Source organism: Perognathus longimembris, unplaced genomic scaffold (assembly GCF_023159225.1).
Source record: "Perognathus longimembris pacificus isolate PPM17 unplaced genomic scaffold, ASM2315922v1 HiC_scaffold_5290, whole genome shotgun sequence".
NCBI lineage: Eukaryota > Metazoa > Chordata > Mammalia > Rodentia > Heteromyidae > Perognathus > Perognathus longimembris.
In genome coordinates this window covers 15,113-33,176 of record NW_025960701.1, presented here as the reverse complement: position 1 = coordinate 33,176, position 18,064 = coordinate 15,113, and the positions used below count along the sequence as shown (strand labels likewise).

The following is an 18,064-nucleotide window of genomic DNA, read 5'->3' as shown; positions in this document are numbered from 1 at the left end:
CATGGGGTCTTCTCTGGCCTTTGGGATCCCTGCCCCCATGCCAAGCCATGGTCACTAAGGCTGGGACCTGTGACCCTCACATTCCTCTGGGCTCTGATCTCCAACCGACCGTGAGAGTTCTAGAAGCCAGGCCCAGGGGACACACGCCCATTAGTCTCCCTCCTCCCTACTGTGTGGACACATGCTGCTAGTCCCCCTTCCCCCTCACTGTGTGGACACTCGCTGTTAGGTCCCTCGTCCCGTCCCCCCCACTGTGTGGACACCAGCTAGCCGCCAGGTCCCCACTCTGTGTGGACGCATGCTGTAGGTCTTTCCCTCCACATCCTTTCCCTCCCTCCCGCCCTCCTCCCCCAGCTGGGGACTGAACTGGGGCCTCCTGCTCCTCAGGCAAGCACTCTAGTACTTGAACCACACCCCAGGTCTCAGATAAGGTCTTGTGCTATCTTTGTCCAGACTGGGCTCAAATCCTGACCTTCCTTTCTCCACCTCCCAAAGAGCTTGGATTGCAGACCTAGCAGACAGATTCTGAGTAAGAGAGAAAAGTGATGGAAGAGTCTAGAAAAGAGGTAGGGGAAGGTGCAGGGGAGGGTCCTGGGCACAGGAGGAGAGTACTGGGGACAGAGGGAGGGTACTGGGTATGGGAGGAGGGTACTGATCACAGGAGAAGAGTACTAAGCCCAGGAGGGCCCAGTCACTTCAAGTCACTCAACTGCTAGCACCCTTAAGGATTCTCCTGTCCTTCCTGGTTCTTCATCCTGTTCACCCCTCCTCCCAGCTGGCCTTGGCCCCAGCTTGAGGCCAAAGGCCCACCTGTCACCTACCGTGGGCAAGAATGTCACCTGCAGTGGCATCTGCCACTGGCCACGTCCCAGTCTTAGTCTGGCCCCCCAAACTGCCAGGTTCCCCAAGGTGGGAGCCCCAGGCCATGGCCTAAAGGCCTCTTCAAAGACGTCTCCAGTCCAGAACCTGGCCAGGAGCCAGAGGCCAGCCTCACCTGCCCTCCGGGCTCACGGAGTCTGCCGTGGCCCTGCCCATCCTTCCACGTCTACAGCACACTGGGGCCAACGGCGTTAAATAGGAATGTTTATTCAGACAGGTACATGTTATACCACAAACCTGTACTGCTATGACCCAATGACACGGGACTTACACAACAACACATCCGTCAGGGGACACGGGGGGACAGGGCGGAGGGCACACCCACAGGGCCTCTGGGGACCCCGGCCATGCACGCATGGACAGGTGGGCGCCCATCAGCATATTCAGCAGGCCCAAAGCCTTGGGGGGAAGGGAAGGCGGGACACACAGGCCACAGGGGCGGGACTCCCACTTCCCCGCGCACGGTCCCCGCTTGGGCAGGGCCTGTGGGGTCGGTATCCACAGGGGGTTTTGTAGGTGACCGCGGGTGCTCACAGAAGCGGGGCTGACAGTGTCAGCTGAGGTCTGTGGGGAAGTGAGGGAGGGGTGGAGTCTGGGTCGGGGGGAGAGGAGTGTGGCTGAGAGCCCGAGTGGGGGGAATGGGGCATGAGGACCCCCCAAAGTCTCTCACTCTTGCCCAAGAGAATTCTGAGAATGTCCCGCTCAACGTAAGCTCCCGTTTTCCACGGAAAGAGCCAACACCCCAGGGACCGCGCACCTTTCATGGATACTGGGTGTCAGATCCAGAAACAACATGCCCTCGATGGGGGAGGGCGGGGGGAGGGGAGGGGGAGGGGAGGGGAAGGGGGAGGGGGAGGGCGGGGAGAGGGCAGGGGCCTGCCTCAGCATGGGGCACGGACAGGACTACCCCGCAAGACAGCCATTAAGTGTTCAGAACTCACCGGGCATCCTCAGCGATGGGGGACGAGGCCCAGTTACCCAGTAACTCTCCATCTGGCTAAAAATTCACGGGGACTGCGTCCTCTCTGAAGCACAAAGTGTGGTTCCTGCCGCTAGGTAAACCGAGCTGCTTGGCTGCTCAGCCATCTGTGCCGTCGGGGCAATGATTAAGCAGGTCCCCACTCCTCACCAGGGGCTGCCAGGGTCCGCCCGGTCCAGAGGACAGAAGCCAAGGCTTCTCGGCCTCGCTGGCCCACTGGCCTCCTGGGCTGCTTACTGAGGAGCGCAAAGACCCAGACCTACAAAGCAGGGGCCCGGGGGCCCTGGGGCTCCGGGGCCAGCGGCAAGGGGAGGGGGTGATGAGAACCGTGGGGTGACCACGCAGGCTCTGTCCCCTCTCACGGCCAGGCGGCACAGCCGGGCAGCCCCCCTGCCTGGCCTGTGGACTCTATTCAGGGCGTGTGCAGGGCCGGGGTGTCTTGAGCCAGCCCTGGCCAGTCGGTGCCCCACCACGCCCACGAGGGAGGACCACTGCAGATGGCTGCAGGCCTGAGTGGCATGCACGTGTGCCACAAACATACAAACACACCTCCATACACGTGTAGTGTGCAAGCGTGCAATGTCAGCAACAATACACCTGCGGGTGTACATACATACCTTTATATGCACAACACATGCCCTCACACACAGAGATATGTATAACATACTCACATCATATATGGATACATTTATGTGCAAAATGTGCAGGTGTGTGCACACATGTATAACAGCACGCCTACCTGTATACATTCATGCACATAAATGCACACATATGCTCACAAGGGACACAGATAAGACACAGGTGCAAATATATATATTTGTATTCAGGCATGTAGATACACACTCCTGCAAATATTCATGCATATACATGTGTGTGTACAAACAGACGCACGCAGCACAGACACAATGCACGCTAATGTCCATCGGCATGCACATAAAGTACAGACATATACGTTACACTGCCCACCCACACGATGTACATATATATGCAAATGTGCAAACTTTCACATAAACAAACGAGTACGTGTGTGCACGAATGCATGCCACACATGCACGCACATACACAGCAACATACGTGCATGGACTCACATTCCTCGCAGCCCATCCACCCCCCTAAGGGTCTTCTTGTTGGTTCCTCTTCTCCCCACGCCCTCTGCTCCCCTCCATGGCCTGCGACCCTTTCAGCACTTGAGGTCGCCATTCACCGAGGCCGTGGACCGCGTGCTGACGAGCCCCTGCTGGTCCCCCGGCTTCCGGCAATGGTTTCTGATGACGGTGTAGATGGCAAAGCAGAGGATGGTGAGGCAGGGCACCCCGGCCACGATGACCACCACCCCATAGGCCCAGTCTGGATAATTGACCTTCTGGGATTTCGGAAACTCCTCCTGTGAAGAAAGCCACAGAGAAAGTCACCGTTCATGAACAGACGTGGGGGAGGGAGCCACCACGGTGAGCAGACGTGGGGGAGGGAGCCACCATGGTGAGCAGACACGGGGGAGGGAGCCACCACGGTGAGCAGCCACAGAGGAGGGAGCCACCACGGTGAGCAGACACGGGGGAGGGAGCCACCCACGGTGAGCAGACGTGGGGGAGGGAGCCACCCACGGTGAGCAGACACGGGGGAGGGAGCCACCACGGTGAGCAGCCACGGGGGAGGGAGCCACCCACGGTGAGCAGCCACAGAGGAGGGAGCCACCACGGTGAGCAGACACGGGGGAGGGAGCCACCACGGTGAGCAGACGTGGGGGAGGGAGCCACCACGGTGAGCAGACACGGGGGAGGGAGCCACCACGGTGAGCAGACACGGGGGAGGGAGCCACCACGGTGAGCAGACACGGGGGAGGGAGCCACCACGGTGAGCAGACGTGGGGGAGGGAGCCACCACGGTGAGCAGCCACGGGGGAGGGAGCCACCACGGTGAGCAGACGTGGGGGAGGGAGCCACCCACGGTGAGCAGCCATGGGGGAGGGAGCCACCACGGTGAGCAGACACGGGGGAGGGAGCCACCACGGTGAGCAGACACGGGGGAGGGAGCCACCCACGGTGAGCAGCCACGGGGGAGGGAGCCACCACGGTGAGCAGCCACACAGACCAAAGGCCCTCTGCAACCCCAGTCTCACTTCCTGGTTACTGTAGTGACACAGGGCGGCCTGAGGCTTTCCTCACTGCTTCACCTCCCCCTCCCTCCTCTTCACTCCCTCATGCCCACCTCCTGCCGCCACTTCCCCCTCACTCCCACACCGCCCCCCCTTCTCAGCCTCACATCCAGCCTCATCTCCCCACACCGCCTTATGTTCCCTCTCATTATTCCATGTCCCCCTCCCCCCTCATTATTCCATGTCCTTCTCCCCCTCTCATTATTCCATGTCCCCCTCCCCCTCTCATTATTCCATGTCCCCCTCCCCCCTCATTATTCCATGTCCTCCTCCCCCCTCATTATTTCATGTCCCCCTCCCCTCTCATTATTCCATGTCCCCCTCCCCTCTCATTATTCCATGTCCCCCCTCCCCCTCTCATTATTCCATGTCCCCCTCCCCCTCTCATTATTCCATGTCCCCCTCCCCCCTCATTATTCCATGTCCTTCTCCCCCTCTCATTATTCCATGTCCCCCTCCCCCCTCATTATTCCATGTCCTCCTCCCCCCTCATTATTTCATGTCCCCCTCCCCCTCTCATTATTCCATGTCCCCCTCCCCCTCTCATTATTCCATGTCCCCCTCCCCCCTCATTATTCCATGTCCTTCTCCCCCTCTCATTATTCCATGTCCCCCTCCCCCTCTCATTATTCCATGTCCCCCTCCCGCCCCTCTCATTATTCCATGTCCCCCCTCCCACCCCTCTCATTATTCCATGTCCCCCACCCCTCTCATTATTCCATGTCCCCCTCCCCCTCTCATTATTCCATGTCCCCCCTCCCCCTCTCATTATTCCATGTCCCCCTCCCCCTCTCATTATTCCATGTCCCCCTCCCCCTCTCATTATTCCATGTCCTTCTCCCCCTCTCATTATTCCATGTCCCCCTCCCCCTCTCATTATTCCATGTCCCCCCTCCCACCCCTCTCATTATTCCATGTCCCCCTCCCCTCTCATTATTCCATGTCCCCCTCCCCCTCTCATTATTCCATGTCCCCCCTCCCACCCCTCTCATTATTCCATGTCCCCCCTCTGGGCCCACGTCTCACCCTCCCCTCCCATGTCCCCTTCTTCACACTCCTTCAGGAAACCCGGGGCCCCTCCCCACCGGCCACTCACATAGTCGGGATCCCAGACAATGTATGTGAGCTTTTGGTTGACCTCAATCACAAAGAAGAACAAGAAGATGACCAGCATGATCAGGGGGCTGACTACTCTCCAAGTGACCTGCCAGAAGATGTTGGGTTTGTGGCCAATCATGAACTTGATGTCTCTGTTGAACCTGCAAGCAGAGGAGGAGGAAGGCGCCCCTGGTGACTCCATGGGGCATGAGGGGAGACACCCTGCCCTGGCTGGCTTTGAGCCATGATCCTCCTATCTCACCCCCTTGAGTAGCTAGGGCTTTCTGCAGGTGGAGCCAAGGTCGACTGCTTGTACTTTCATTGTGGTTGCTATGTTTTTATATTCCAATGAGCCCGGTTGCTGTGCCTGGGCTCCTGCTGCTGTGAATCCCCGTCTCTGTCCAGGTACATCTGAGAGCATGTGGAAGCTACAGGCTGCAGTTTGGAGTGCTCCTGACAGAACTGAGGCACCACGCCGGGCAGGCAAAGACACCGCACCCCGGCTTCTCTGTCTCACGGATGCAAGTGCCAGGACCAAGCCAGTTCCAGCACACGCCCATGGAGGCCGTACGGCACCGGGGCAGAGGCCCCCAGGCAGGGCAGGACTAGCTTCCCACATTCCAGCACTCAGTACTGGTCACCCACGGCAGGGATTCTGTGGCTTCAGTTTTCTGGTTGGAGATGGGCTGCGAACTGTGTGCCATTCCCCCTTCCTACCTGTCTATGCCATAAACGTAGACCACGGAAAACATCTCACAGAAGGCGATGATGAGCAAAGGGATAGAGCCGGCATATTGGTCCAGAAGGGACAGCCAATACTGGCCAGACTTGAGTGTGAAGATGAAGGCTACGAGGTATGTCCCCAAGCAGATGATGCCTGTGGACAAAGGGGGATTAGAGCTGTCAAAACAGAGCTCCAGCTGCTCCACAGTGTATCATAACCAGAGAGGACACGAGGCATTCCACACAGCAAGACCACCACGAGGACACCAGGGACTAAACACAGTGCACCACCACCACGAGGACACCAGGGACTAAACACAGTGCACCACCACCACCACCACGAGGACACCAGGGACTAAACACAGTGCACCACCACCACCACCACGAGGACACCAGTCACTCCCCACACTGCACCACCACCACCACCACCACCACGAGGACACCAGTCACTCCCCACACTGCACCACCACCACCACCACCACCACGAGGACACCAGTCACTCCCCACAGTGCACCACTACCACCACCACCACGAGAACACCAGTCACTCCCCACACTGCACCACCACCACCACCACCACCACGAGGACACCAGTCACTCCCCACACTGCACCACCACCACCACCACGAGGACACCAGTCACTCCACACACTGCACCACCACCACCACCACGAGGACACCAGTCACTCCACACAGTACACCACCACCACCACCACGAGAACACCAGTCACTCCCCACAGTACACCACCACCACCACCACGAGGACACCAGTCACTCCCCACACTGCACCACCACCACCACCACCACCACGAGGACACCAGTCACTCCACACAGTACACCACCACCACCACCACGAGAACACCAGTCACTCCCCACACTGCACCACCACCACCACCACCACGAGAACACCAGTCACTCCACACACTGCACCACCACCACCACCACCACCACGAGGACACCAGTCACTCCCCACAGTACACCACCACCACCACCACGAGGACACCAGTCACTCCCCACACTGCACCACCACCACCACCACCACCACGAGGACACCAGACACTCCACACACTGCACCACCACCACCACCACGAGGACACCAGTCACTCCCCACAGTACACCACCACCACCACCACCACCACGAGGACACCAGTCACTCCACACACTGCACCACCACCACCACCACCACCACGAGGACACCAGTCACTCCCCACACTGCACCACCACCACCACCACGAGGACACCAGTCACTCCACACAGTACACCACCACCACCACCACGAGAACACCAGTCACTCCACACTGTGCACCACCACCACCACCACAAGGACACCAGTCACTCCCCACAGTGCACCACCACCACCACCACCACCACGAGGACACCAGTCACTCCCCACACTGCACCACCACCACCACCACCACCACGAGGACACCAGTCACTCCCCACACTGCACCACCACCACCACCACGAGGACACCAGTCACTCCACACAGTACACAACCACCACCACCACGAGAACACCAGTCACTCCCCACAGTACACCACCACCACCACCACGAGGACACCAGTCACTCCCCACACTGCACCACCACCACCACCACCACCACGAGGACACCAGTCACTCCACACAGTACACCACCACCACCACCACGAGAACACCAGTCACTCCCCACACTGCACCACCACCACCACCACCACGAGAACACCAGTCACTCCACACACTGCACCACCACCACCACCACGAGGACACCAGTCACTCCACACAGTGCACCACCACCACCACCACCACGAGAACACCAGTCACTCCACACACTGCACCACCACCACCACCACGAGGACACCAGTCACTCCACACAGTGCACCACCACCACCACCACCACGAGAACACCAGTCACTCCCCACACTGCACCACCACCACCACCACCACGAGAACACCAGTCACTCCACACACTGCACCACCACCACCACCACGAGGACACCAGTCACTCCACACAGTGCACCACCACCACCACCACCACGAGAACACCAGTCACTCCCCACACTGCACCACCACCACCACCACCACCACGAGGACACCAGTCACTCCCCACACTGCACCACCACCACCACCACGAGGACACCAGTCACTCCACACAGTACACCACCACCACCACCACGAGAACACCAGTCACTCCCCACAGTACACCACCACCACCACCACCACCACGAGGACACCAGACACTCCACACACTGCACCACCACCACCACCACGAGGACACCAGTCACTCCACACACTGCACCACCACCACCACCACCACCACGAGGACACCAGTCACTCCCCACAGTACACCACCACCACCACCACGAGGACACCAGTCACTCCCCACACTGCACCACCACCACCACCACCACCACGAGGACACCAGACACTCCACACACTGCACCACCACCACCACCACGAGGACACCAGTCACTCCCCACAGTACACCACCACCACCACCACCACCACGAGGACACCAGTCACTCCACACACTGCACCACCACCACCACCACCACCACGAGGACACCAGTCACTCCCCACACTGCACCACCACCACCACCACGAGGACACCAGTCACTCCACACAGTACACCACCACCACCACCACGAGAACACCAGTCACTCCACACTGTGCACCACCACCACCACCACAAGGACACCAGTCACTCCCCACACTGCACCACCACCACCACCACGAGGACACCAGTCACTCCACACAGTGCACCACCACCACCACCACCACGAGGACACCAGTCACTCCACACAGTGCACCACCACCACCACCACCACGAGGACACCAGTCACTCCACACAGTGCACCACCACCACCACCACCACGAGAACACCAGTCACTCCCCACACTGCACCACCACCACCACCACCACCACGAGGACACCAGTCACTCCCCACACTGCACCACCACCACCACCACGAGGACACCAGTCACTCCACGCAGTACACCACCACCACCACCACCACCACGAGGACACCAGTCACTCCACACAGTGCACCACCACCACCACCACCACGAGGACACCAGTCACTCCACACAGTGCACCACCACCACCACCACCACAAGGACACCAGTCACTCCCCACAGTGCACCACCACCACCACCACCACCACGAGGACACCAGACACTCCACACACTGCACCACCACCACCACCACGAGGACACCAGTCACTCCCCACAGTACACCACCACCACCACCACGAGAACACCAGTCACTCCCCACACTGCACCACCACCACCACCACGAGGACACCAGTCACTCCCCACACTGCACCACCACCACCACCACGAGGACACCAGTCACTCCACACAGTGCACCACCACCACCACCACCACGAGGACACCAGTCACTCCACACACTGCACCACCACCACCACCACGAGGACACCAGACACTCCACACACTGCACCACCACCACCACCACGAGAACACCAGTCACTCCACGCAGTACACCACCACCACCACCACCACCACGAGGACACCAGTCACTCCCCACAGTACACCACCACCACCACCACGAGGACACCAGTCACTCCCCACACTGCACCACCACCACCACCACCACCACGAGGACACCAGTCACTCCCCACACTGCACCACCACCACCACCACCACGAGAACACCAGTCACTCCACACACTGCACCACCACCACCACCACGAGGACACCAGTCACTCCACACAGTGCACCACCACCACCACCACCACGAGAACACCAGTCACTCCCCACACTGCACCACCACCACCACCACCACCACGAGGACACCAGTCACTCCACACACTGCACCACCACCACCACCACGAGGACACCAGTCACTCCACACACTGCACCACCACCACCACCACGAGGACACCAGTCACTCCACACAGTGCACCACCACCACCACCACGAGGACACCAGTCACTCCCCACAGTACACCACCACCACCACCACCACCACGAGAACACCAGTCACTCCACACAGTGCACCACCACCACCACCACGAGGACACCAGTCACTCCCCACAGTGCACCACCACCACCACCACCACCACCACGAGGACACCAGTCACTCCCCACAGTGCACCACCACCACCACAAGGACACCAGACACTCCCCACAGTGCACCACCACCACCACCACCACCGCCACCACGAGGACACCAGTCACTCCCCACAGTGCACCACCACCACCACCACGAGGACACCAGTCACTCCACACACTGCACCACCACCACCACCACGAGGACACCAGTCACTCCACACACTGCACCACCACCACCACCACCACCACCACCACCACCACCACCACGAGGACACCAGACACTCCACACTGTGCACCACCACCACCACCACCACCACCACCACGAGGACACCAGACACTCCACACTGTGCACCACCACCACCACCACCACCACGAGGACACCAGTCACTCCACACACTGCACCACCACCACCACCACCACCACGAGGACACCAGTCACTCCACACACTGCACCACCACCACCACCACCACCATGAGGACACCAGAGACTAAACACAGTGCACCACCACCACCACCACCACCACCACCACGAGGACACCAGTCACTCCACACAGTGCACCACCGTGAGGACACCACTCATCCCCAGTGATCACTTTGAGTGACACTAGTCATTCTTCCCAAGCTTGCCTGTTCCACACGCACCTGTCAGCAGCTCCTTGGGCCACTTTTCGGGAATGATCTTGAGGTCCTGTAGTGGCACCACCACGCCCTCCATGTTACCGAACATGGACGAGAGGCCCAGGCAGAAGAGCATGAGGAAGAAGAGCACGGACCACAGCGGCGACACAGGCATCTTGGTGATGGCTTCCGTGAAGACAATGAAGGCCAGGCCTGTGCCTTCTACACCCTGCACCAGTGTCACAATTACTGGGTGTCCCGTCCTCCCCTTCCCTTCTTCCCATGCCAGCCTGTCAACCACAAGGTGTCCTAGAGGTCACCTTAATGACCCCCCACACCAAACCCACACTGAGTAAGGATTGGGAAGACTTGGGATGTTTTGTGAAATGACTAGATTTTGCATTTTAGGACCAACGCTCAGCTGTGCTCTATAACCCGTGAGTTGTTCCCATCCTGTTGCGGAGATGGACATGGCCATGACCCACAGGTCCCTCTGCCCACGCAGTGGAGCTCAGGGTAGCTCGGGGTTGCAGAGGGGACCTGGAGAAAGTCATCAAAATGTATGCCCCAAAGATGCTCCCCTCGGGGGCCGTCGTGGACAATGCCGTCAGGTGTGCAGGCACCAAGACGGTGCCACCCAGCCACGGACAGGAGTCCTGGCAATGGGATCTGGAGAGGGGCCTAGGCCCCTGCCAGGATCTCCTCTGTCCATGGGGAGGCAAGACGTGAGGGCCTGTCTGGGTCTCTCTGCTCTTCTGCCTGCCCCTGCCCCTGCCTCTGGCCACCCCCATGGACGGACACAGCACTGGGCCCTGAAAATGGCCAACAGCCTCCAAACTAGGAGGTGGCTCTGGAAAAGAAAATGCTGAGACTATACAGAGCAACGGCAGCCTGCAGAACGTGACAAGCACCGCATAAAATGTAAGAACGTGCAAACTGTGTTCAAAAGCCTTCATTTCTAAGACAACAATTTGTAGGTTGCCTTCATATCTGGGGGCTGAGGAAGACAGCCAGTCCCAAAATAAACCCGACTCTAGCTTCTCAGGACCTTCAAAAACCCGAGGTGTAAGTTACTGTCACTGTGTGTGGGGTGTGTGTGTGTGTGCGTGTGTGTGTGTGCATGTGTGTGCATGTGCGCGCTGGTCTCAAGCCTTGAACTCAGGGACTGGGTGCTGTCCCTGAATTTTTGTGCTCAAGGCTATCTTTCTACCCGCCGAGCCATCGCTCTACCTCCTGCTTTGTTGGAGAGGAGAATCTCATGGATTTCCCTGGTGAGGCTGGCTTCGAACTGCAGTCGTCAGAGCTCAGCCTCCTCAGTGGCTAGGGTGACAGGCGTGAGCCGTGGTGTCCAGCACTTACCCCTACTTTCCGATGCAATGGACTGGTGGGGCCAGGCCTTAAGTAGGGAATGGGACGGGGAGGGAAGGCTGAGGGCCCGAGGCGGGTGGACAGGGGCTCAGGCTCCGGCGACACTCAGTGTCCGGCTCTTCCGGAGGCCAAGCGAGGACCTCACGGAGTCAATGCCCGTGACTCTTGGAGTCCGACGCAGGGCGCGCGGGCTCTGAATGCCATGGCGCACTGCCCCACAGGACCTACCTCAGAGAGGAAGGAATTCATGTCACAGGTCTGGAACTTGAGCTGTGCGTAGGTGACAGGGTCGGTATTGTTGTACAACTTCTGCATGGCCTCGAAGTTCTCCTGGGTCACGCTGCCCTCCGCCAGGTCGAACCCATTCATGAGGGTCAGGATGTTCCTGGAAGCAGCGAGGGGGAGTGGGTGCTGGCCCGGGAAGATGGGGGACGCGGGGCAGCTCCTTGCCGCACATCCCGAGTCCCAGGAGGGTGACTTACGTGTTGAAGCAGTCGTCAAAGCGCTGTGTGGCCCGGAACCCGATGATGGAGTAGATCACGGTGGCCGCAAACACGGATGTGAAGCCGTTGATGACGGACACGATTACAGAGTCCATCTCAACGTTGTTGCTGTGAAGGGAGTGGCCGCGTCACTCAGTGCCTACAGGTGAGGACACTTTGTCCCCAGTCCCATCAGAATATGGCGGTGTCGCCGCATTCAGGCCCGGTTCTGAGTGGAGCCCAGCAATGGGCGAGGGCCTCGGTGCTGCCGAAAGCAGGGGGGAGCCAGGGCCCAGAGTGGGGGGCACGGCCACCCCAGGGCCACGTCCAAGCCTCGGCCCCACGGCACGTGGAACTGCCTTCCTCTTCCTCACAATGCCCCCACCTCCAGCTACCTCCTGTGTCTCTGGAGACCTTCCGGGGGCCTGGGGCACCCAGAGCAGAATCACTGGGAGTGGGCAGTCCGGTGCTCAAATCTCAATCTGGACCGGGTAGGTAAGGGACGGTGGGCGCTGGGTCCTTGTTCGCCCGTCTCAGGGGCCCCTGCGGGCTCAAGGAGAGCAGGCCAAGTCCTCCCACATCTCTCCAACCAGTGCAGGTTTTTTGTTTCTCTGGATGTCCTAACTTAGATGCAATGTGAGAGCAATCCAGCCCGTAGTCCCCGGGGCTGAGTGGACCCCAGGGCTGGGTCGATCACCTCTCTGAGGTGAAGCAGGGTAAACAAGTCCAGAATGTTCTGGCTAGGCATGCCAGCCTGGCAGGTGGGCAGGGCTGAGCACAGAGTGCCCACCCTCCAAGGCTCTGGCTTGCTCCGCAGGAGACTCAGCCACAGCCTGGGCGCGTCTGTGCTGGTCTAAGGCCCCAGGATTTGTGCCACGTCACGGCAGCCAAGGGTGTGCACAGAGCACGAGTCCTGAGGCTCTGGGGCGGGCAAAGTGTGGCCCCCGTCCAGCCTCCGCCCAAGGCCCGTCCCGGGAGAAGCCGACCATGAAGGGTACGCATTGCACCATTCTGTGCACAGGACGTGGCAAATCTCTGAGCTGGAAGTGGGTCCACGCATCTATGAGCACACTAGTACCTCTGCATGTGCACACCAGGGGCTGGGGGTGAGGACTCGAGGGGGCTGAGCAGGGACTGGGCGTGGGGGCGTGGACTCGGCCAGGGGCCTTCTCCCCAGGACACTGGGGTGGGTGGAGATTCGAGGGGGCTTTCTCCTGACTGAGCACAGTTGGGGCCAGTTGGAGTGAAGTGCTAAGGTCGCTGATTTCTAAAACCACTGACCTATAAGTTGTCTGAGCAAATCTGTTATCAAAATTCACCTATGGGAAGGGCTGGGAATATGGCCTAGTGGCAAGAGAGCCTGCCTCGTATACATGAAGCCCTGGATTCGATTCCTCAGCACCACATATATGGAAAACAGCCAGAAGTGGCGCTGTGGCTCAAGTGGCAGAGTGCTAGCCTTGAGCAAAAGGAAGCCAGGGACAATGCTCAGGCCCTGAGTCCAAGCGCTGTGGATGGATTTGGAAGAAAACAGGCGCTGCTGGCTTCCTCCTACGGGGCGCTGGGGGGTTCGAGGCTGGGGCCCCTGCTGGGGTGCAGTGAGGAGACCTTCCCTCTCCCTACTCACTGCACAGAGTTGTAGCTGGAGAAGGAGATGAGGCCCCCAAAGGCCAATGAGAAGGAAAAGAAGACCTGGGCGCCCGCGTCCAGCCAGGTGTTGGGGTTGACCAGCTCCGTGACCTGCTCCAGACAGAGACCTCAGCTGTGACAACAGGACGGCAGGGAGCCCTGAGGGGGCAGCAGAGCACCCCGCCCGGCGGGCACCCGTGGTCGGCGTGGTGACGTTCCCCCGGGGGGGGCAGCCCCCCCCAGAGAGAGATATAAAGTTAAGCCAGTCAGAGGTCCCCACCCGGGCCTGTGTGTCTTCCGTGCCCATGGGCAGACCCCAGGTGACTTCCTCAGCCATGGGACTGGCTTGGACAGCATTCAGCTAGTTGTCACTCTATGGATGGGAGCCTATCTGGAGGCCTCGGAGACACTGAGCAAGGGAGGCTCTGCCCCCCCCAAATAGGGCCTGGAGCCCCACGGTGCACGGCAGACTCACGTTGGGTGTGAAGAGGAAGACAATGCCCTTGGTGGCACCCTTCAGTGTCAAGCCGCGGATGAGGAAGATGGTCAGCACGACGTAAGGCAGCGTGGAAGTGACGTACACGGCCTGTGGGGGGCAGAGGCGGGGAGGGGTCACGGCACAGGCGTGGGGACACCGAGGCGAGCGGGGGCACCGGGGGCGGGGGCAGGGCTCAGCGCCCAGGGAAAGGGGCCGGCCGTTCGGGACACCCCGAGCATCCTCCTCTGACGAGAACACGTCAGCCTGCCCCAGGGCGGAGGCTCGGCCCCTTCCCCATCTCTTTGTGTGTTCGTGAGGTTCCGAGAGCATTCTGGTGAGTCTTCTTTCAGGTGAAGGGGCGTTTTGCTAGGACGGTGTTGCGTGCGGCTTTCGAGCGTGTGTGGGAAGTGTGTCTCAGGCGTTTCCCCCGAGCTGTCTGGCAGACCGGGAGCACCAGAGGCCCCCAGACAGAGGTGTGCAGTACCAAGAGGGCGGCCCCTCAGAACCAGGTGTGCAGGTCAGGTGTGTCCTGCGCCCCTGCGCCCGGGCGGCGGCGGCGGGCAGGGCCGCACCTCGCCTGGGGTCCCGGTGCCTCCGCGAGGCTCGCGTACAGGTCAGGCGGGGCTCCCCTCCCCCGGCGGCGGCCTGGGGTCCCGGTGCCTCCGCGAGGCTCGCGTACAGGTCAGGCGGGGCTCCCCCTCCCCCGGCGGCGGCGGCGGCGGGCAGGACCGCACCTTGCCTGTGGTCTCGATGCCGCGGATGATGCACACGTACAGCACGCTCCAGGCACAGGTCAGGCTCAGCAGGATCCACCACTGGATGGAGCCCGAGTCATCAATGGAGGTGGAGATGTTGAGGGTCTCTCGGTACCAGAAGTAGTCCACGGAGGAACTCTTGGCACACTCGTCCACGTAGCCTACGGGAGATACATCCCGGTCACCGTTCAAGGCGAGGGTCGCCGAGAGAGAGGAGTCCCAGAGCGGCCCCGAGCTGCGGAGACCCAGTCAGGCTGTGAGTCGGCCACGTGCTGTGTACACAGACAGCCATACACAGGTGTGTACGCGTGACTTGTGTCCACCAGGCGCTGCCGCACGCACACACGCAGTGCGGTTTGTTAAGAGACACCGGTCCTAACGATGGTGTGTGTCCCTGGTTCTGACTGCCTCCCCCGTTCCTCCTGCCCTAGCCCCCATGGGGAGCCCAGGGGGGGTGCACAGCACTGCAGAAAATAGCAGTGTCCTTGGGACTCCTGGCCATGGCCCTGCTGCTCCCTGGAGCCCCTGCCCTGCTCCCGTGGCTCTGTCCCCAATGGTCGCCTCCACTGCATCCCAGGAAGCGATGGGATTAGGCTTTTCTCCTCTTTTCTCGCCCAGTGGAGGTTTTAAATGTTCCACTGCATCAGATTTTCCATAACCCTGGTCTATCAGCCTTTGACTCAGGCTTTGACGGGCAGGCAACGGTTCCTGAAGCAGGGGCATCTGCCTGGGGGCGGGGGGGTGCAGTTCCCACACGGTGGAGGCCGGGGACGGCGTCTCCAGCCGACGGTGCTGGCCGAGGGTTTACCTGTGTGGTTCAGGTTGAGGGGGCACTGGCTCCACGGCAGAGGGTCCTGGAAGGAGTTGAAGAAGTACCACATGATGTAGGCAATGATGGTGTTGTAGTACAAGCCCACCACGAAGGACACGAACATGGAAGCGATTCCTGCCGAGAGGAGGGAGGGAGACGTTACTGTCCAGGGGAGCAGGGGAGCATGGGGTGCGCTCCGTGTGCTTGGGAGCAGGTGGGCAGGGAGCTGGCCGGGGCCATCTGGAAGGGGCTCCTAGGCGGAGGCTGCCTCTCAGCCCGAAGACCAGGCACGAGCCAGGCTGGAGACTGCAGGAGTGTCACGACACGGCCATGGAGCGGGAGCGAGGTCTCGCTGCTCTCCACGCTCACCTGTGGGACCTGAAGCTGCCGGCAGGCGTGTCCAGGCAGGTGGCCACGGGGCCCTGGCAGAACATCTCTAGGGAGTTTGGAGGCGTGAGGCTGCCCTCTTGGGAGGCCCAGTGGGCAGGATCAGGTGGGTGGGCGTCCTGGGCAGAGATCGAGGCAGACCCACAGTGAACGGTGGCCTCGGTGTTTGGAGACAAGAAGGCAGGATTGTGAAGGGGTTTCGTGTGGATGCTTTTCTGAAAGCTAAAACTAAAACTCTGTGTGTGTGTGCGTGCACGCCCAGGAAAGGCAGAGAAAAGGGGTGACAGGAAGAGAGGGGTGAGGAGGGAGGAAGGGAGGAAAGGCAGACTGCTATGTGGGCAGGGCCCGCGGGCTGTCCAGGGACCAATGTCTCCTGGACTCCGAATGCCTTTCTGTCCGTGGACCCTGCCCTTCCCTCCCAGGTCCTTCACCACCTACCCACATTGTGAGGTCTCGGAGGCTGTGTGGTGGTCACCCCTGGGCCCGTGTGTCAATGAGTGATGAGACTCAGGTTCAGGGTCAGTGCTGGAGGCCTCCTCCACATGCAGGTGGGAGCGGGGAGGGGCAGCGGGGGTGCTGCGAGCAGGCAGCCAGCACCCCCTTCCGGGCCATGGAGACATTTCAGGGCCCGCTCCGGGCACGTGGGGTCACTCTGTCTTTCCCCCAGTGTCTAGACCCTCCTTTCCCTAGGCTCTTGGGTTTCGGATGGCCTCTGCTGCTGGGTCTCAGGGGCCAGGATTGGCCTGTCCTGTCCTGGACACTTTAATGGTGGAAAGAAGCCTTCCCAAGGCGCCAGGGGTCCTTCCTGCCCAGCAGAGGAGAAGGCAAGGCTTGCGGTGTGGACGGCAGGCCCCAGGGCTTTCGGTGTGGACGGCAGGGCCCAGGGCAGCCACGTTGATACACACCTATGCCCTTGAGGGCAGGATGGATGGAGCTCCACACGCCCACACTGCCCCTGCGCAGCCGCTGGCCGATGGCGAACTCCAGGTACAGCAGGGGGGCGCCCTCCAGCACCAGCAGGATGAGGAACGGGATCATGAAGGCCCCTGGCATGGAAAGAGGCAGGCGCACCGTGAGGCAGATGCCAAGGCCACCCTGGGGCCAGGCACATGTGGAAACTGTCTGCCGGGTTTTGTCCTAAGTGCCAAATGAGAATGCCGTCAAGAATCCTGGTAGACCGGAATGGAGCTGAGATGCATCGGGAGAGGGGGCAGAGCAGGCTGCACATTCTAGAAGGTTTTCTTTGTAGGTGAATAGTCTGCATGGCCACCATGCAGGTGGTGCCTGACACCACCTGCTGGACTGTCCCCATGCACACAGCTGACCACGGCCTGCTGGACAGTCCCCATGCACACAGCTGACCATGGCCTGCTGGACAGTCCCCATGCACACAGCCTGACACCACCTGCTGGACAGTCCCCATGCACACAGCCTGACACCACCTGCTGGACAGTCCCCATGCACACAGCCTGACACCACCTGCTGGACAGTCCCCATGCACACAGCTGACCATGGCCTGCTGGACAGTCCCCATGCACACAGCTGACCATGGCCTGCTGGACAGTCCCCATGCACACAGCCTGACACCACCTGCTGGACAGTCCCCATGCACACAGCCTGACACCACCTGCTGGACAGTCCCCATGCACACAGCTGAC

At 60.6% G+C, this 18,064-nt stretch overlaps 1 protein-coding gene across 1 annotated transcript; it reads right to left on the bottom strand.

Moving 5' to 3' along the window:
- Nucleotides 1–2,969: 2,969 nt before the first annotated feature.
- Nucleotides 2,970–17,599, bottom strand: LOC125345090 (sodium-dependent neutral amino acid transporter B(0)AT1-like). Its single transcript, XM_048337332.1, has 11 exons — nucleotides 17,312–17,599; nucleotides 16,017–16,154; nucleotides 15,188–15,369; nucleotides 14,451–14,561; nucleotides 13,974–14,086; nucleotides 12,347–12,475; nucleotides 12,093–12,249; nucleotides 10,521–10,725; nucleotides 5,829–5,988; nucleotides 5,110–5,272; nucleotides 2,970–3,242 (listed from the first exon to the last, which is right to left on the bottom strand). The coding sequence occupies exons 1-11, from the start codon at nucleotides 17,457–17,459 to the stop codon at nucleotides 3,039–3,041; spliced, it is 1,710 nt and encodes a 569-aa protein (XP_048193289.1). The 5' UTR covers nucleotides 17,460–17,599; the 3' UTR covers nucleotides 2,970–3,038.
- Nucleotides 17,600–18,064: the final 465 nt, after the last annotated feature.

Coding starts and splice junctions, on each gene's coding strand:
- LOC125345090 (XM_048337332.1), bottom strand. CDS start 17,459: ATGCCAGGGGCCTTCATGATCCCGTTCCTCATCCTGCTGGTGCTGGAG. Junction 5,273..5,828: donor TACGTTTATGGCATAGACAG/GTAGGAAGGGGG, acceptor CTCTGCTTGCAG/GTTCAACAGAGACATCAAGT. Junction 3,243..5,109: donor TTGTCTGGGATCCCGACTAT/GTGAGTGGCCGG, acceptor CTTTCTTCACAG/GAGGAGTTTCCGAAATCCCA.